Source organism: Haliotis rufescens, unplaced genomic scaffold (assembly GCF_023055435.1).
Source record: "Haliotis rufescens isolate VD_foot unplaced genomic scaffold, xgHalRufe1.0.p SCAF_11, whole genome shotgun sequence".
NCBI classification, from domain to species: Eukaryota; Metazoa; Mollusca; class Gastropoda; order Lepetellida; family Haliotidae; genus Haliotis; species Haliotis rufescens.
This window is the reverse complement of record NW_025963791.1, coordinates 17,851,660-17,872,699: the sequence shown is the minus strand read 5'-3', so window position 1 is coordinate 17,872,699 and position 21,040 is coordinate 17,851,660. Positions and strand designations below refer to the sequence as shown.

General features: G+C 38.6%; 1 protein-coding gene and 1 long non-coding RNA gene across 3 annotated transcripts in view; one reads left to right on the top strand and one right to left on the bottom strand.

Moving 5' to 3' along the window:
* The window catches only part of LOC124152018, a 34,690-nt gene extending 26,117 nt beyond the window's left edge, over positions 1 to 8,573 (bottom strand). Inside the window, exon 1 of the long non-coding RNA XR_006863446.2 lies at positions 8,449 to 8,573. This is a non-coding gene — a long non-coding RNA (uncharacterized LOC124152018). The remainder of the gene's footprint in view (positions 1 to 8,448) is intronic.
* On the top strand, positions 4,362 to 11,982 carry LOC124152015. 2 transcript variants are annotated; one of them, XM_046524731.2, is made up of 6 exons: positions 4,362 to 4,820; positions 5,588 to 5,869; positions 6,171 to 7,871; positions 9,422 to 9,559; positions 9,772 to 10,005; positions 10,737 to 11,982. In XM_046524731.2, exons 3-6 carry the CDS (start codon positions 7,691 to 7,693, stop codon positions 10,850 to 10,852), a joined length of 669 nt encoding a protein of 222 aa, XP_046380687.1. In that variant the 5' UTR covers positions 4,362 to 4,820; positions 5,588 to 5,869; positions 6,171 to 7,690; the 3' UTR covers positions 10,853 to 11,982. The 2 variants fall into 2 exon arrangements, with proteins under 2 accessions (XP_046380687.1, XP_046380686.1); XM_046524730.2 differs by having other exon boundaries at positions 5,588 to 5,881.
* Positions 11,983 to 21,040: the final 9,058 nt, after the last annotated feature.

Sequence of the window (21,040 nt, the reverse complement as noted above, 5' to 3'; positions counted from 1 at the left end):
GAAGTGTTAATTTGTAATGAAACATGTAACCTGTTAGTTTCCTCTTCTGGCAATAACGAGTTCTAATTTTGCCTTTTGTTCATGGTGTCTGAGAATGCCACTAAATTTCAATGCAGTACATATCCCCTCACAGATTGTCTTGTATAATCTGAATAAATTACGAATAAGATTCATTGTGACATGTGTCATTTCTAGAGGATCATTTACTATCTTCATCTGTAAGTCTTAAGTGAGGTGCATATCCACCAAATGAACAGCTGAAGTTTAGTGACATCACTTCGGCTGTTGTGTTTTAATTAATTGCCTGTATAGCGTTTTAACATTATTCCCTTTAAGCAATTGTCTCTTTTTTATTCCTAATTGTCTTAATATCCTTGACTCATGTGTTGTTCAACTATGGTCTACAGGAATAATGATGATGCATATCTGACCAAATCAGGTATCATGCATGACATGGGTCATGTTTAAATGGCTGGAATCACATGGACGTGGATATTTCAAAGATATCTTGAAACATTAACAAGTTGGGTTGATGTTTAGTTCACACGAAACAGAGGTCTAACGTTCCCCGGATGTGATAATTCCCCACGGTAGATGGTGATGTTACACAATGTTATACAAATGTAACTTTACAAGTTTCAATGGGAAGTACGCTCGGCAAATCTGCAGTCATCTCACAGTACAATGTACATTTAAGTTGTTCAAATGCAACTTTGGTTATCTACTAAACTAAACCTGTTTTATGTCTGTCTGTCTTACAGAGTAAAAGACACTGTTCAGTTTGACACATTGCACTAATCACACACTTTAGACTAAGGATAAACTCCAGGTTGTGGGGCATAGCGTCTGTATTTAAGAATTTGATAGAGGATGGTATCTGTGAACGTGAATATGACAGGCTGTCCTGGGTTGTACGCTAATGTTGAGTCTACTGGACTGTAACATAAGGTTGTTCAATATTGTTGTGTATCTCATTAAATGAACTCAATGTGCCAATTCTAGGGTGGGGATTTGCTTCACTCAACTGTGGTTCGTATTCCCTTCCTACTATATCAACGTTTCTAATTTACAGATTCACATAGGCCTTGCGTTGAAAATCATCCACGGAAAAATGCAACAACCATGACTTTCCTTATACTTTCAGTGGATAGGAAACTCTGAACATATTGTTGAGGGTAAAAAGCAGTTTTTGTCTGTTCCTGAAATTTAGATTATTTTCAATGAAATTCACACATCGTACCCGTAAGAGTACTGATCAGTGCTTTAGCCTCCAAGATACACATGGCAGGTCTTGTGTCTGTTAATAGACAGATCCTTATATATGCTCCAGTTATAGCTCATAACGTAATCAAAGGTTATTTCTACATTAAAGTTTGTTGACGCTGAGTAACACCTACAGATTTACAAGTTTTAGTCATTAAGCTTATAGATTCAGTCTTGGGTAATAATGAAGACAAAATCATGTAGGGAAAAACATATTCAGGTTGCATATGCACATATACCCTTTACAACACTTTTGGTTTATATTTGAGAAAGAAAATATAGAAACTGTGTTGAGTGAATGTAAAACTTTTCATAGCCACAAAGAATTCCAAAAATCTTCCTTTGTGTCTCTGGAGGTTGATGGGAAGCGAAATCTAATCTCTGATCTATCTATTTAAATGGGCTAGCTAAGCAATGCCAAAGACCCCACGAACCACGACAACATACGGGAAAGACAAGAGCTGCTATGTTGAGGACCTTGAGATATACTCTTAAAATAAAACAAATCTTTATGTACTAATGAAAATGAAAATGAAACAACTAACCACGAAACAGTTTAGATACTTTTGATGATAACGTATTTTTATTGAGTAGCCAACTTGACCACTCAGTACAGGTGTATCTGTTTGCTTCATTAGTTAATATATTAAATAAACATACATTTTACAATGTAAATATGTTACAATTTTCGGAGAAGACTACCTGAGCTGGCTTTGTGGTTATGGAAACGCTTTTATTACATTTTATTTTGTCATACCCAAGCCAAGACATTCCATTATATGCTCTAATTGTTAGATACTGTTGTTCTATTTAATGTTGCATTCCGCCCTGATTTACCGGGTAAATTACTCACATTAAATGGTTCATTTTATACTTCATCCTCAGTCTTGCAGTGTGGTGTCGATATTGGACTAATGGAACAACTTCATTATAATATGAAGCTTATATCAATTATTATTTGTGTTGCACTTCATACATGGGCATAGGCTATTATCAGCGATCATATCATGACAAAAAGGAGATTCCCTATGCACACAGACACTAAATATTTCAACCCAATATCGTTCCAGGTGTGTATGAACAGTAGAAAAGCCTTAATGATACAGTGTTTCTGGTGCATGGACGTTGCCTTACATAAAAATGCTGAATGTAAATAGATTGAACATGTTTAACTGGGTGTAACGGGTGCAACATTGTTACCACTTCGATACACAGAGCATATTTCATCCTTGGTAAAACTACAAACATATAAAATGAAAATGGCAGTGTTTTTGTTTGAACTATTGACCTTCAAATAGTTTCATGTTAAGATTTCATGACAATAAAGAACGCATAACAATCATCATAATCAACATTCAAACAGTTGGAGTGTTTCGAGCAAATCCACACGGTTTTAACTATATTGTCAGCAATTCTTGGACCGGCATAGTAGGGATATGGATCAGAAAAAAACATTTTGAGGGATAACACGATATGTTTACTGTGTTTATGTGCATGTTTAACTGCAGTATGTTATCCTAGTTGGCTGGCACCATAAAACAGGACACACACACACACACACACACACACACACACACACTAACACACACACTAACACACACACACTAACACACACACTAACACACACTAACACTAACACACTAACACACACACTAACACACACACTAACACTCACACACACTAACACTCACAAACACTAACACTCACACACACACTAACATACTAACATACTAACACTAACACACACTAACACCAACACACACACTAACACACACACACACTAACACTAACACACACACTAACACACACACACACTAACACACACACTAACACTAACACACACACTAACACTCACACACACACACACACTAACATACTAACACTAACACACACATACTAACACACACACTAACACACTAACACACACACTAACACTAACACACACACTAACACTCACACACACTAACACTCACACACACTAACACTAACACACACACTCACACACACTAACACTAACACACTAACACACACACTAACACTCACACACACTAACACTAACACACACACTAACACACACTAACACTAACACACACACTAACACTCACACACACTAACACTAACACTAACACACACTAACACTAACACACACACTAACACACACACACACTAACACACACACTAACACAAACACACACACTAACACTCACACACACTAACACTCACACACACTAACACTCACACACACACACACACACTAACATACTAACACTAACACACACACACTAACACATACACTAACACACACACACTAACACTCACACACACTAACACTCACATACACACACACACTAACATACTAACACTAACACACACACACACTAACACACACACTAACACACACACACACTAACACTAACACACACACACTAACACACACACACACTAACACACACACTAACACTCACACACACACTAACACTCACACACACACACACTAACATACTAACACTAACACACACATACTAACACACACACTAACACACTAACACTAACACACACACTAACACTCACACACACTAACACTCACACACACTAACACTAACACACACACTAACACACACACTAACACTAACACACACACTAACACTCACACACACTAACACACTAACACACACACTAACACTAACACACACACTAACACTCACACACACTAACACTAACACACACTAACACACACTAACACTAACACACACACTAACACTAACACACACACTAACACTCACACACACTAACACTCACACACACTAACACTAACATACTAACACTAACACACACACTAACACACACACACTAACACACTAACACACACACCAACACTAACACACACACTAACACTCACACACACTAACACTCACACACACTCACACACACTAACACACTAACATACTAACACTAACACACACATACTAACACACACACACAACACACACACACTAACACTAACACACTAACACACAAACACACTGACACACACACACACACACACACACTAACATACTAACACTAACACACACATACTAACACACACAAACACAACACATACACACACATTCATACACGTCGCTGTGTGAGTGAATAATGTTCACATTAATCTGACCTCCCCATGTGATCTAGAAATTGTCATACATATGAACATTGAGAGCGAAGACACTCTCATTACCAGCTTAATCGTGCAAGTTTAGACTTGGCACATTTAGGACCCGCCTTCTATTAGAATGACCCAATCAGCAGTAACCCAATCAGTATCAACGTGGTTCATTCACAACTAAAATGTTCCTGCACTGACACAGTGTTGAGGGGTATGTCCCGTCGTGCAAGGATGAAATTATTATCTTGGTTTGTATTTCTGTGGGCTTTAAGCGTATCCGATGGAAGAAAATCATGTTCACCTGGAAGCTATTGGGACTTTGGACTGGACAAGTGTGATCTATGTTCATCTATATGTGACTTCAAGGAACAACAAGGAACTGTCAAAGCGTGTCAGGAAAGTTGCCCTGGTATGTAGCATTACCTTCAGTCAACATTTGCAACGGTATTAAATTCATTGATGTTAATTAAATACAGGTACCTCAATGAAGGTTTCGTAACATGACAATCAAAGGTGAAGTTGTGTATGAACTCCACGTGCTTGCTGTCAAAACATGGCGGACTAGGCATGCGCTGTAGCTTCTCGTAGAAATTAATGTTTCAATGAATGGAGTAGATATATTTTCATGAGGATATTACACGGAAAAGCACATTTTAACCACCATTATTACTCGACTAATAATTAACTTTATTAAAAACCGACCCTTAAAGATTACCTTCGGTCAACAGCAGAGGAAATGCGAGAAAATCTATTTGAGTCATAGCCAATGAGTCAAAGGGAAATAACTCGAGAAGGACTACTGCCACAATAGCGAATGGAAACCAACATTGTGGTTTCGGATGCTAATTAGCCTGTCTGTGCAATACATAACAGCATTTCTATACAACGCATGTTTAACCGTTATAAGGTCTTTTCATTTATGTTAAATCACTTCCTTTTTTACTTCTTATCGAATCACAAAATATTCGCCTGTGAATCTGTGTCGCTCCAAACATCACGAAGAAGATAAAATTAAAAAATATCCTTACATGTTTCAAAGAACGAACCTAAATCACCTCTCAGCTGAATTTAATGAGCACGGTCATCGAATCATGTAGTATGTCTGAACTGTAGAGGGAATAGAAAATATTCTCTGTGATAGACATTTATAATCTATTGTAACATATTTCATTTTAGATTACAAATCGATGTCACCAGTTAAACCCAGTAATCGACAACCCATTGATGGCGACTATACAAACGTGATTGTGACGCTGTGCGTGTGTGTCACTGTTGGGGCAGTCTGCAGTATAGGTCTAGCCGGGTTTCTCCTTCGGCGGCGTCGTCAGCGAAACATCGATGCACCATCTGATGAGCCAACTCAACAACAGTCTCCCTCACCTCACTCATCAGTAGCATACGTGGCTTTACCTGTTCATTCTCAGTGTGACGACACTGCAACATCTAGCTTGTCTGCTGGTACTCCATTAAGTATGACCTTTGACATGATAATTATAAGATCCCAACATTCTTAATATTCAATAATATAATCTAGATGTTTATCATTAATGGTCAAGTTGAATCATGTTGATATTTTGTCCGGCTTTAGCTTAATCATATGGACGTCAGATTCAGTTATGTACAGCATTGGTTAAACACGCATCTCTACTTCAGTGTTTTGTATCTCTTGAATTTTCTGTAGGTTGCAGGTGATTCGGTCTATAACAAGCCAACCAAGTTTTATATGTTTAAATACAAAATTAATTGTTTTTTTCTTTAGGTGTGTCTGCAGACAGACGGGAAGAGGTACAGGAGAATTTAATGGGATACCCCGACCTTCCAGACCTCATGTTACCAATGGGTGACGACAGCTCCCTTAGTTTACATGACCTTTGAGCAGGATGGGATAAATTTTAATTCGTAACAATATCTGCGTCACAATGTCAGTGAACACCATTGTCTTATTCATAACAGAGGATGATGACGAAACAGATTCAACATTCCAATATTTTTTATGTTGACATAACATGCTTTTTCCACCATGTAGCAAAACATTTCTGGTTAATGTATTTTGTAGGAACAGAAATGTATTTTGGGAAAAAAAACTACGGAAACAACTATGATAGATCACAGAGTGTTATATAAGTGAGCATGTAAATTAGTAAAGACATGTGTCAACAGAGGGAGAAATTTATTGTATGTTTTGTTAACCGTTTACCTTTTTAACATCAAGTGTGTGTTTAATGACGTTTGAACGTATGTGTAAAGTGTGCAGCATCATGATGAAAGGTTTGGACGTGTGTATGGCAGCTGACGTTACTTAAGATCTGGATGAAATCTCTTTATGTACCTGTTTCTATTTGAATAATGTCTCTTGTTATGAAGATGTGTATATTATATTAATGTTTAGTTCCAGTTCCATGTTTAGTTGATTTTCGTTCACTGAAGGTATTTTAGACACATCCTAATTGTTTATTTGTGTATTGATTGCGTTTGGTGTCAAAATATAAGTCTCAAATAACTAATGATGGTGCTTACTTATTCTGCAGCTGTTACAGATAGTGGTAAACAAATACTGCCAGAGGATTTTATATTGATACCAGTGTAACTACATACTATCTATTCAACACCTTGTTAAAACTTTTTTTTGTACCGTTAATCTGTTTTCTCGATCGCCCTTTTCCCCAGAAACTTGTCTAGTGTTGTTGATTGTACCTACTGTTACTGCATGAGCACTGGATCACAAACAAATACACTTCCCATGGCAAAATGTTATTACTGAGGAAGGGCAATATGAATGATACATTTAAAATTCTGTGCAATGTTGATATAACAAAGTTCATTAGTCAAACTGCATTTTATCAATTTTATTATTGTACTGTTTACTAGGTGTAGTTATTATTTATGAAATGTTCAAATCGTTACAATTTTCATTATCATATGTACATTTAATCACTCGTTCCATAAAAAAATATAAGATGAAAAGTCATGCTATTTTGTTATTTTTGCTTTGTACATACAGTTGCCTAGCCGGTGACTTTGATGAAGAATGTTCTGTAATGCCCCGTGAATGTCAATTAGACAATATGAGACAGATAGTTCAAGAGGAAGTTGAGAGAAATGACATCATTTATATCTTCCACTACCTTTACGTCGGTGTACGGTGTACATAGGTATTCTCGTTTACATTACGTCAGAATTGGGTCATATGTGAACCATAATCTCATTTGAGATTATATTTCACTCTGACAAGACGATAAGCGAGATCCGTGCTTTCAATTCTTGAAAGTCTACATCTTGATGATGGGTCTTGGAAGTGGTTGTTTTGTTATTGTATTATTCATTAGTGTTGGAGCATATGGTATTTGTGGTATTGGCTCCTATTTTGACCCAGTAATTAATAGATGTGATTTGTGTAGTGATATATGTGATAACGTCGATTTAACGGATACCTATGAGGACTGCCAACGTTATTGTCCAGGTAGGTAAATGCTAATTTAAAATTGTTATGAAGATATTCAACAAAATGCACGTCTCAAGTAATATTCTAGAACGTTGAGAATGTTAAAAATAGATTTTATAATGACGTCGATCCATGCATATGCATGAACTATTGAATTGGGCGTTTCAGGCCAGATTCACTGATTTCGTGACATGTGATTTATATGGTATATCAGCCAATGCAATAACCGAAAAGAAAAGACTTGAAAGAGATATTCATTATCTAACTGACTAAAATGACTTGTTGGTGATTTGTCCAAAGGTCATTGTGAACGCATGCCATTTGCGAAGGTGCTTTGTATAGGAAAGGGTATCCAGGAAACAATATGATATTGAGAACTGTATCTTAGTTATATAAATCGCACGCAGGGACATAATGCTGTCGTGAACGATGTTTCTTGTGTAGAATTAACATACTTCCTTGTAGCCATTAAACTCATTGAGTTGCACATATGCAACACCCCATCCACGTATTCATAGATGCATTTTGTCCTAATTTGATGCTGCAACAGTTTACACCGAATTTACATGACGGCTGTGGTATAATATGTACTTACGTAAACAGTGATCTTCAAATGCGCACTTGTGCAGATGGGTATACACTCCGCCTAACGCCATTTTGTAAGCTAAAAGTAGGCCAGCCAGATGGAGCGCGGGTTATAGTGCATGCAATCGTTAAATAATAATATCCGGGGCTTTCGGAGCTGGCAGGTGTTCACGTTAGCAATTGTGATGCATGAATTTCATATGGAGGGGATAGTTAAACATAATATCATATTCTTTATTTAATTTTGATTAGTGTTCTGGAGAATATATTATTATACATATTTATATTTCATATTTGGAATTGGTGGGGTTGAGGTGAGGTGAACTTGGGTTTAACGCCGCGTCCAAGATTATTGCACTTATTTTGCGACGTGCATGTACGTGTGTGTGTTTGTGTGGCAGCTTGTACAAGGCCGGACTGATGCCGATTTATAGTGCTAGCTCACTGAGATACAATGCCGCAGTTTAACATGAATACCCCACTCAGACACAGTATACTGACTCCGAGCCGACGAGTCCTTGTCTTAGCCCCTTAATGCCGAGCCCAAGACAACAACAAGTACCATCTTTTAACGTCTTGTGGTATGACGCGGCCGGGGGTCGAACCCCGGACCTTCTGCTCTACCACTAGACCACGGAGGCGGTCTGGAATGGTTGAGTACAGCCTCAGTACGCTATATATACCGTGGTCAAAATTGCAGATGATCACGTATATATGATATTGTAAAGGATCAGTGGTGAAGACCGATTTCCTACGTATTAGTATTGACAAGTTGAGACGGGTTGGGGTGATTAGGTATTGATTAAGGCGTTACTTGTCACGTGGCACGCCACAGACCCGCGTTCGATTCCAAATATATGTAAAAAGAGAAGCCTATTCTTGGTTCCCGGCCGTGATGTTAGTGGAATATGTGGCGCCAATCAATTTGTCTTTCAATGAACACCAACGACTTACACAACATATATATGTTGTTCTCCGTTTAGATTATGGTAAAGCGAAAGGGTGTTCAGATGAGCAATACTACGACCCGGTCGTGGGGAGATGTGACTCGTGTGAGGAACTCTGCTATGGAGACAATATTCAAGACACAACAGAGGAATGTAAAGACAAGTGCCCCAACTGTAAGTCATCTAATTAAAGATAATGGTCAAAGCATCACACCTAAGATCGTTGCGATCTTCCGAAACATAAAGCACCCACACCATACTCACGGACCTTTATATGTAAGGGCCATGACACCATTATTTCATCATGTAAAGATGCATCGTGCATAATAATCTCACTGATACACCTGAATATCAACTTCACGGAAGCCTTCAAACCCATGTTGCAGATAGCACTGGTGGACTTGGTCTTGGTTCAGGAAGGTCGAGGGTACTAATGATAGCATTAGCAGTGCCACTTTCCCTCGTAGTCGTCGCGGTTGTCATTATGGGGCTACTTTGGGGGCTACACCGTCTGCCTTCAGGCTTACAAAGGTGCTTCCGGTATCCAGGAAAGGGCTACACCAAACCACAACAATGCAGTGATGGAAGCGATACTTCAGGATCCAACTTCTCTTCGACAAGTATGTTTCTATGCTTCCAAAGTAAGGATCATTAGCCAAGATCCATCTCTTTGGAAACAGGGGTTGTTTTGTGGACCGGGAATATACTTAACTGATAGTCGCCTTGTCTCTCACACAAATTCCAGGGCATGTATTTAATGAAACAATCAGCCTCATTCCATTCTCCGCTCAAGGTGATGGCAGACCCCCAGAGCATATATATTGTTTTGATAAACAACAGCCTCCACCCCTGCCATTATTATCACATTCTCAGCTTAGTAGCCCCATCGCCATTTGAAGCTCTAGGTGTTGATACAGACCAAGAGCACATATTTTAAAAAATACTCCCCACCTCCACCTCTGTCATTATCCTCAGATTATCAGCCCTTGCAGCCAAAACGCATCCCCTTTCCAGCTCTGGGCCTAAGCGACTTTAGAGTTCCTTAATTCTAAAGGGTTCCCTTATAAAATTAATGTGTTTCACCTTATGCACAACTTTATTTCCGTGACTATCTGTTCGTCTAATGTTCTTCCTGTGACCATGGAAAGTGATGATTGGTGAAAGAGGGTTTAGAAATAACATATCCTGTGTTTGATTGGTTAATATAAGCCTGAACATCACCTTCGTCATTAATGTCGTTCTCTTCAATGTTCGAATAGTGTCAAATTGACATTCCCACAATTTAAGAAGGAAGGGACACAGAAGGAAATGACATTGTAGAACACTGTTTTATCCTCTTATCGTTTTTCAGGTGACGTTCATCCACAAGTAGATAATGTAATTGGAGTTGACATTAAAGAACAAGAGGGGTTTCCTGATTTACATGCACAGGGTCGTCACAGCTCGATGGATGTTAGCATCCTCTAGCCCACCCAGTGAATCATGTCACACACTAGGCCTCTGACATACCAAGGTGACGATCTGCACACCAGCACCGTGAAACAGGTTCGCCTTGCCCCGTAATACCAGGTTGGGGTTGGGGCGTGTTGAAATTGAAATACGTGTGCACTGAGAAGCAGTGTTCCCCTGGATCGGACTGATGACCAGATTTAAAGCAACAGATTGGTTCACACTGCAGGCACAATACTGAAGGCAAGACATACACATCGGCATCAAGAAATGAGCTTTTCCTGTCTTTCCAGGCTTATATATGTGATACTTCTTCTTAACATAACAGGGCATCACATATGAGGCAGATGCTTCAAGCATGCTGTAGCTGTTATGTCTGGATTGAACAAAAGATAGATTTAAATGTCATATGACTACCAAGCAATATCTGTTGGAAGTTTAACTATATGGCTATTATCTCTTAACAAGCAAGTGACGCGCTTAAGCTTGTACTTACTCAAGAAAGTAATAAAGTAACACTTGCTTTATAAAGATTCGAGCACCTGTGAACCCTTTCTTCATTCATAATACAGCTTGCAAACTACCACCTAAAGATGAACTACAATGTGTTCTTCTTCTTGCGAGGGTGAACATAGGATATGTCCAACTGAGGTCTCTTTGAGTCCATTATACGGAACTGAGTAAACCTTATGTAAGAATGTTTTTGAGAATTCGATCCAAGCTACAACTGTATGTGCGTCAATAAAGAATTTGTCATAGGACTTGTGACGCCAACCTTGAAAGTTAAGAAAGGGTTTCCAAACGCAATTTAATACTTATCTGAAATGTGTTCGACAAGTTTGTGTTGTTGCAGGTGTGACGGGTGCCACCGGTGGAGCAGGATAGTTTTACGCTCGCCTTTTCGCGAACATCTCGTATCATTACAATTTGATAGAGATTCATGAATACATGCTCATGATATAGTCGGAATCGTACTATCGACTCTGCTTTATGCAGAGATTTCTATTAAATATGGAAAGGGTTATGACGCTTTATTTATTTGATTGATGGCACATATTGACGTGGTTGACATATACCCAATGAAGATGTATTAAAAATGTACAAATTTGTAAAATGTTGTGTGTGTGAAATAAAATATTTTGTTCTGATCTAATCTCTGTACATTGTGTGTGTTTTCTGCTATGATACTTGTGTTGTATTAGAATCGTGTAGACGTGATGTACACGCATTTAACTGGAAATAGGAAAATGGGGCTTAAGTGACTTGCCTTTGCATGTGTTTGTGCCGGGTGCCACCGATGGGCAGGATACGCTCACCTTTTCGCGAATACGTGGTGTCATCACACCAGCGAACACTGCGTGTTGGAGTTTCGTGGGCATATGCTTATGATATAGTCGGAATCGTACAATCGACTCCCCTCCTGGCTTATATTCATATTTTTATGGAAATGAGTGAGTGAGTGAGTATGGTTTTACGCCGCTTTTAGCAATATTCCAGCAATATCACGGCGGTGGACACTAGAAATGGGCTTCACACATTGTACCCATGTCGGGAATCGAACCGGGGTCTTCGGCGTGACGAGCGAACGCTTTAACCACTAGGCTACCCGACCGCCCCTTATGGAAATGATTTCGCTTGCATCAAAAGTTGTGAAATGTTGACACGATAGGTATGAGCTGCTGGAAAATTATTCGACATTTACCCGGCAATAGTCTGGACTAGCACACGCACACACCGACACACACGCGCGCGCACGCACGCACGCACGCACGCACACACACACACTAACACACTAACACACTAACACACACACACACACACACACTACAACACATACACACATACACACTACAACACATACACACTCACACAACACAAACACACAACACACACACACTCGCTGTATAATTTTCACCACACCTCAGCCGGCATGTATCCTTAAACTTGTAGAGTGAGTGAGTGAGTGTGGTATTACGCCGCCTTCAGCAATATTTCGGCAATATTACGGCGGGGGACACCAGAATTAAACCTGTTGAAGACTGTTTCAATACAGTGTATTAGCATTACATGATCAATTTATTTATGTATGACTATCAATTTCATAACTAGATAATACAAAGGAGTATCACAAGTTCTCTCATAAGAAAATGTAAGAAAGACAAATGATTACGTGAGATCTGAAAATAAACTTTTAAGATAAAACCCCAAATTAGCATAGTCAGTCCTCTTTGGCTATACAATGTGGAGTGATTGTTAACATGTGTATAAAAAAAAATTATGTTGCAATGTTGCTCGCCCCAACATGAAAATGATATGACCAAAATATATAGTTTCAATTTGAAGGTGAATCCCCAAATCCTTCATAAGTCAGTACTCACTGGCCAATGAGGCGGAGTGATTGCCGATTTCATGTTTTGGATGATATAATACTGTAAGTCCATAGAATATCTGTATACACCTCCAACACTGCCAAAATGAATATACTATCAATAAATACCGAAACACCGATTTATGTTTTGCACAACTTCCCCCTGTAAGGAGTCGACGAGGCGTATCGAGACATTTAACATTCATAAAAAAGAGGGCACATTTTCATCATGTTGATTGTTCAAGAATGCTGATTTTCTCCAGTGTATGGAAGTAATGTTTTTTAATGCATGCACGTCACGAGCAAGTTTTATTACCAAAGTTGTCTAGCTGACAGTCACGATTTCTGTCATCAGAGAAGGTTACAGGACAACTATTAACGTAAGATCTAAAAATAGACTACAAGGCGCCTGGCAGAAAAATGACCTGCCTAAACATGATTATAAGAGCGAAATTTGAAATTGCTATTCGGCCAAAACGTTCGGATCGATTGTTAAGTACATGTGTTGTGTTAAGTGTATAAAATTGAATTATCAACTGCAATGTAAGTAGAACATTCATTAAGAAATTCCAGAGATCCAAATCAACCCCCTCCCCATCTCTGAGCTCACGGCACACCAACCCAACCCCTTCCCCTGTCTGACCTACTTCTCAAACAAAACGATTGGTGCATGCTTGTACATTAAACAGTATGTGGGTTTGTCTCTTTCACATAATGACTCAATCGCGTACACTGTCAGCTGCAACAATTGGCTATTTCATCTCACACCATAAGCAGTCAAAGGTTATCAAAAGTCTCCCCTTCTTAACATTTGGAAAGTGGAATTTCCGAATCGACGCTAGTCTATTTGGCTGTGATCCAGAGTTATGTCCTGAATCTCACAAATAGTGATGTCGGCGTTTCGAGTTGAACACGAATTAATTATTTGGACATAAAATGGTATGGACTTGAAATGGAAGGGGTGCACAAATGGCGGAATGTATTGTACGATATCAATTAACCATTCTTATCCTTTTTGTTAAATGAATAACTTGCAGAAGGACGTCTATGCATTCCATTCAGAGATTTGATCACTGTTGACTCACACTCAGCCAACTATGATTGAAGATCATGGTTATCAGGTCATCCTTAAAGGTTGGTGGACCTAAAGTAGCACATGGCCTAAATACGTTCTGATTGAATGTCTTTTGTTTTGGAATCTTTCTCCATGCGGCAGCATCGAAACATCTTTATTAATCGGGTGAAACATATTTTGCAAAACACTTAATTGAGCAAACATTGTATAGTGCCCTGTGTTTTTTACAGAAGGTCTACACTGAAACATACATTTAAAATGAGATAGGCAAACGTTATCTCAAGCCACGGTATAGAACTGACATATATACTGACAAGTGTATCATGGAGTTACGATTTCTTAGCGCATCGCACATTATTAGCATACAGATAAGTGTTTGACTGAAGAGCCTTTTTGTACTGTTGGTAACACGATTTCAATGTGGATAATTTCATAACATGTATCTTGATCTTTTATTGATCATGTCATCCGTGCTTGATTAAAGCAATGTGTATAACTAGATATTACAAATGTGTGTGACATTTCTGTTATTAAAAAATGGAAGGAAGACAACGATTACGTCAGATCTGAAAATAACATTTAAGGTGAAACCCCAAACTACCATAGTCAGAGCTCATTGGCCAAAAGAATGTGAGGTGATTTCTTATTTCGTGGTTTGGATAATGCTCTGTCCCTCGTCGTATATATGATATGTCCAAATGACCAAAATGAATAAACAACCAAATGAATACCGATGACCGGGTTTCCGGAATCTTGAGGATTCACAGTTCACGAACTGGATAGCTATTGGATTGATGTTAATACTACTGTATGGTGTCAACCTTGTCAAGAGACAGAACAGCATCTATATGTATACAAAGAGTGAGTGAGTATGGTTTTACGCCGCTTTTAGCAATATTCCAGCAATATCACGGCGGGGGACACCAGAAATGGGTTTCACACATTGTACTCATGTCGGGAATGGAATCCGGGTCTTCGGCGTGACGAGCGAACGCTTTAACCACTAGGCTACCCGACCGCCCCTGTATACAAAGAGACTACGTTCCTGATGTAACAGAGCAGAAGGGTAGCTGTTTTTCAAGTTTACTAAACCCTAAATTATACAAAACACATTGGTCAAGATATTCTAGATCCCCAGATCTGTCAGTTTGACGTGACCGTCAAATGCAATATCATTCAATCATCTGAAAAATAGCATGTTGAAGTTCTGATTCATTACTGAATTCTATACAGTTAGAGTGAGTGAGTGAGCTGGATTTTAAGCCGCTTTTAACAGTCTTCCAGTTATATCACGGCATGTCATCTTAATTGATGCAGGTCACAGACAAAACCATAAGCAGATAAAGTCAACGGAATATAGGACGACAAAACAACTTTTTGATGCATACAATCGCAAGCACGTGTCAACAGTAAGAATATAGATTTTCGTTATAGTGTCGAAGCAAGGTCATGGTCATTTACATTGTTACAACCAAAACTGTTGAAGAGCTCTAACAATCTAGATTGGTATAGAACAAATATATCTAGACTTTAATTTGCTCAAGAAAAATATAACTTGCGAAACAGGTTGTATTAGAAGCACACCTGTATTATTTGCTTATTTGTTAAAACGTGTGGATTGATTGATTATTTCACGTTATTGTGTTACAAATATAACATAATATGTTTCTGCAATAATATGCTGTGTTATATCAGTATCATCCCGGGGCTGTTGTCTGATGTAGCACATGTTATGTTCCCGTGTTTTTCAGGTTAATAATTGACTTGACTTTGCATGTGTTTATGACGGCTGCCGCCGGTTGGCAGGGTACGCTCACTATTTCGCGAACACCCAGTGTCATCACTATTTAATAGTGATTCATAAACATGATACAGTCGGAATCGTACAATCGACTCTCCTTTTGGTAGAGATTTCTGATGAAAATGGAAAGGTTGTGTCAGTTCTGTTTATGTGATTGTCGAGCATTACATTCCGACCCTGCATTTGTTAGCTGCATCACACACAAAAGACATAAATGTCACCATCGTCACTTTCATTGTCATCATTCTACCCTAACGCCCATTGCTGTACATAATTGCCCACATGCCAGCACGCATAACAGTTCACATGAATATATAATTGAAATAAGTACACTGTTACATGCAGAGATTACAATTGGCTAAAACTCCTCTCGCCACACGTATCTATAGTCACCCCATCGCCTTATAAAAGAACCGGAATTCCCACTTGGCTGAGTTCCAATTCAGCCGTGAACCCTTCAATATATTTCTGTCGATTACGGGCTCGTAACATTATGATCCTCACTAAACTGTGATGCCTTATGCTCTGGCTACATTGTTCTCGAAATGATACTTTAAAGCGAAGTGCTAGACATATATTTTGCATCATTTACAGAATCTATCATTTGCAGTCATTGTAAATCTTAAGTGTACAACATTCAGATAACTACATTTATCTTGTCGCATTGTATTTGTTCGAAAGTGTTGTCGAGTAAAATGACGATTTAGCCCCAAACTAAACACAGAAACAGCGACGACATATATTATACCGGATGCCACTAACACGTTGAATGCCCCGTGAATATAACTGCAATTACACTATTAAGATGACGTCACGCTATTGATGCTGCAGTTGATTCTAGATCTGAGCCAGGAATTCACTGGCCATTCTGAACGTTCATCAAGTAAAACTAGCGCTTTACTGTCTGGATAGACAAGTTTCTGGATGAACGAACCACTAGCAGGCCGCAATATCACCGTGTTTATATATACTATGGATGTCCCCAGCGGTATATATAACAAATCCCTCTTCTGTATCAGGCGTCCCTTGGGCACGCTGGAGACCTATGTGTCATCACCATACCCGTGCTCGTGGGTTTCACCTAAGTGGTAAACGTCTGAGACCTGCATTACTTCGGGCTTTCCTCCCACATAAAGCTGACACGCCGTGATATAACTGGAATACTGTTAAAAGGGGCGTTAAACCCAACTCACTCACTCTGTATCAGGCAAATAAAGTTTTTTCCGAAGAAAATATCTATAAATAAGTAATTAGAAGAAATAAACCAGTACCTTCGTAAAAGTAACTTTCGTTAGTGGCACAGACATTCGTCGCCAAATAGTGAACGATCTACTCTAGATTGACGGACACTCAGGAAACACATTCTCCCGGCTAGCTATGTCTTGAATAAATTATCCTAACAGTTATACAACAGTTCTAAACAGTTGTCATGCAAGTCAAGTATTAAGTAGACGACCCGTGAAGATCAGGGGTAGAATAGGTCTTCAGCAACCCATGCTTGCCGTAAAAGGCGACTATGCTTGTCGTAAGAGGCGACTAACGGGATCGGGTGGTCAGGCTCGCTGACATGGTTGGTGCATGTCATCGATCCCAATATTAATCACTGGATTGTTTTATCCAGACTCGATTATTTACAGGCTGCCGTCATATAGCTTGCATCCAAACCAACCAACCAATTAAATAGACGTTCCTGTGCAGTGGTGATTCAAATGTGGCATATGATACTGTTGAAGGGACCAGAAACAAGGCGCTGTGGCTTTCTCGCTCCCTGTTTGTTTGGACCCGAGGGATTACTCTTGAATAAGCACAGGGTTTTAATGTTTGATCTGACTAATCAAGTCATGTACTTGACTGCTCACAATTATTGCGATACCAGCGACGTGGAAACGCGGCTGTTGTACCGTGGCCAGGTATATATTGATCCTGCTACCGTTGTGACAGTCTATCAACGCCCACTAAGCCGTTGTAATTGTGGCTAATCGTCTAGACATAACGTTTTATTATCATATCGTGAATAATACATATTTACATGATCAGAGGACTTTTTTTGTGCGCGACTGCACATATAATGTAACTAACCTTGAAATATATACATGTGTATTACATTAATGAGACACATAGTATTAGTATTGTATTATTAAACTACACTGTTTGGTAAAGTGTATCAGATAAGTTAATGAATACAAAACATGCCCATATTCATATACCACGCATTGTTGAACAGAAACAAATTTGTTAACACTGGTTAAAATATACGATGTTACAAATCTGTGCTATAGGCCAGTGACTTTCAAGAGCTTGAATTAAGATTTTTTGAATAACTAACATGTATTATCTGATCTGGGAAGATAAGAGTTCGATTGAGTGAGAACTTGTATGCGAACGGCACATTTTTAGCCTTGTGTATAAACTGTTGTGACGGTTACCAGCAACAGTTCGAGCGTCGCCTAGAGGTTTGGGCTGACGCAATGAACAATAAAGAAACGACCTGTAACGGGTGTCACGGTTGTACAATCCTTAATACTGTTTGGTTTTTTTTAAGTCGAACGTTTTAAAATACACGAGCCCATTTCTGTTCTCCGCCGTGATATTGCTGGAATATTTCTGAAAGCAGCGTAATACTCACTCACTAAAGTATACGACACAAATTAAATAACCATATATCACCTCACCTCTTTCTCGAACATTCTTGGGAGACACAGTTTATAAACTTAACATTACTACACAGAACACTGAAAACGTATGATGGAAGTTCGATACCTAACAAAGTACGTTTGTGATTGTTTTATTCGAGTATTCGGACAAGTCATCTTGTCACACGTGATGTAACTGGGTTAATTCACTGGGGATAATTAATGAAATTGATTAAGGATTATATTCTGTCAGGATACATAATAAATATACATATGACACATATATGTCTCCCGGACAACGCGGAGTAACCTGACGTCACTAGTCTATACCTAGCTGGGTGTAAAGTCTGTCAGATTAACGTTGAGTCGGCATATGAACAGAAACATTTAAAGCTTTCCCTTGAAATTGGACAAGTCGCCACGTTCAGTATCCACTCCATCAATGTTAGGCCACAAATATGTACACACAGAATATAGCGTATCAGCTCACTTTGAAAATTGTATCGAGGGTCATATATTTAGTTTGATAATGGTTGAAAGTAATCATTCTGTTTAAGGTAAGGTCGTGCTAAAGATTGTGAGTGAGTGAGTGAGTGAGTTTGGTTTTACGCCGCTTTTAGCAATATTCCAGCAATATCACGGCGGGGGACACCAGAAATGGGCTTCACACATTGTACCCATAAAGATTGTGAAGTGAAATCTTGGGGAAATAGGCAATTTGTCGAAATTTATCAAACACATGTCTCCATGACGTGTATAAATGTTTGCCCGGACGAAGGTTACATACACATCAATATAACATACTCCCCAGGGAGATGAGAATAAAACCAATGGCACATTGATCCGTTGACCTGGGTAATAATGGTAATAACGATTTGAGCATGTTATATAGCGCATTATAAATATCCATTTATATTAATTATTATCAAAATACAAAGTAACGAGTTATAAGAATAGTCTAATTATAGAATTGTCATTCGCACGACTTTTTAGCCTTTTCTGTAGAAACAAACATTATACATGTAATAAGTTGTCCGTTAATCTCGTGGGAGGATGTCAATACGCCTACGCTTCAATAGACATCATCGATGCCATGACTAACCGAGGGAAGTGGATCTACTGAATTGGAATACCATTCTGTCACATGTAATGCATAATGCGAAAGAGCAAATGAAGCATATAGGAACGGTGTATAACGTCGATTACATCAAAGCAATTCAAGATTTATTTGCATTCAGTTAACATGAGTGTGGCATGTTGAATTTAATCAGAGCCATTCTGTAAATTGTCAATATGTAAATTAATAAATACAACTGACAATCCAACAAAGACGTTCCATATTCCAACAATTATAAATGATTACGTGTACCTTGTGTGTTGCTCTTGCCCATAACTATTACAGTGCATATATTTCATTATACTTTTTATATTTTTCACAAATTAAACTTAAACTAGGAAATTATAAAATTCGAAAGTCGATAGACCAGTATTTCTCGTTCTTATCGCCACTGGTCGACCATGACGGCTGCTCCTTGGCAAGCTCATTCACGCGAAGAGTAAATTAAGTAATCATAGATAAAGTCGGCGCGTACGTCCGCACCGGCCCTTGTTCTCTTGATAAATGGTTTTTTACCAGCTGGCGCAGGTTTTGCGCAGTACATGCTCTATTAAAATGTTAGGACTACTCAATTTAACTGTTAAGAAATGTTATTTGGCATTACCATTATTACTCTAGTAAATATTGCATCTATTGTATAATGTTACCGTACATACTCCAATATTAAATACATTGCCTTTATCATTATGCCTTTATAAGATGGACACTGTGTTAGCATATTTGTATCATAATTATCATTGTAGGTCACTATTATATATTAATTGATGTAACTTGAATGATATGACACACTTGCTTGAATAAACCCTAAGGACCTCAAAGCTCTCTTCACTCTTGTTTCAAGGCTAGCTCCCAACAGCTAATTCCCCAAATCGAGGCCTGACAGTTATTTGAATCACCCCTCAAAGCTGTCTTATAAATATAAAACGTTTAAAGTGGTGGTGAAGTATTTATATAATGTTCACGTGTTTTGTCAGTTGAACAACTGACTTGTCGTTGCATGTGTTTGGGACAGGTGTCACCTTTGGGTCAGGATACGCCCAACTTTCGCGAACACCTGGTACCCTGACTGTTTGGTACTTATTCATAAGCACATGCTTCTGATACAGTTGAAATCGTACAATGGATTCTGCTCTTAGCAGAGATTTCTCATGATTATGGAAAGGTTTTGTCCTTTTATAAGTTATGTGTATCAATCATCTATTGTCAATATGA

Excerpts from the sequence above, each read along its gene's own strand:
- LOC124152015 (XM_046524731.2), top strand. The coding sequence starts at position 7,691 with ATGATGGGTCTTGGAAGTGGTTGTTTTGTTATTGTATTATTCATTAGT. Across the intron at positions 7,872-9,421 it reads CTGCCAACGTTATTGTCCAG|ATTATGGTAAAGCGAAAGGG; the intron begins GTAGGTAAATGC and ends TTCTCCGTTTAG. Across the intron at positions 10,006-10,736 it reads ATCCAACTTCTCTTCGACAA|GTGACGTTCATCCACAAGTA; the intron begins GTATGTTTCTAT and ends ATCGTTTTTCAG.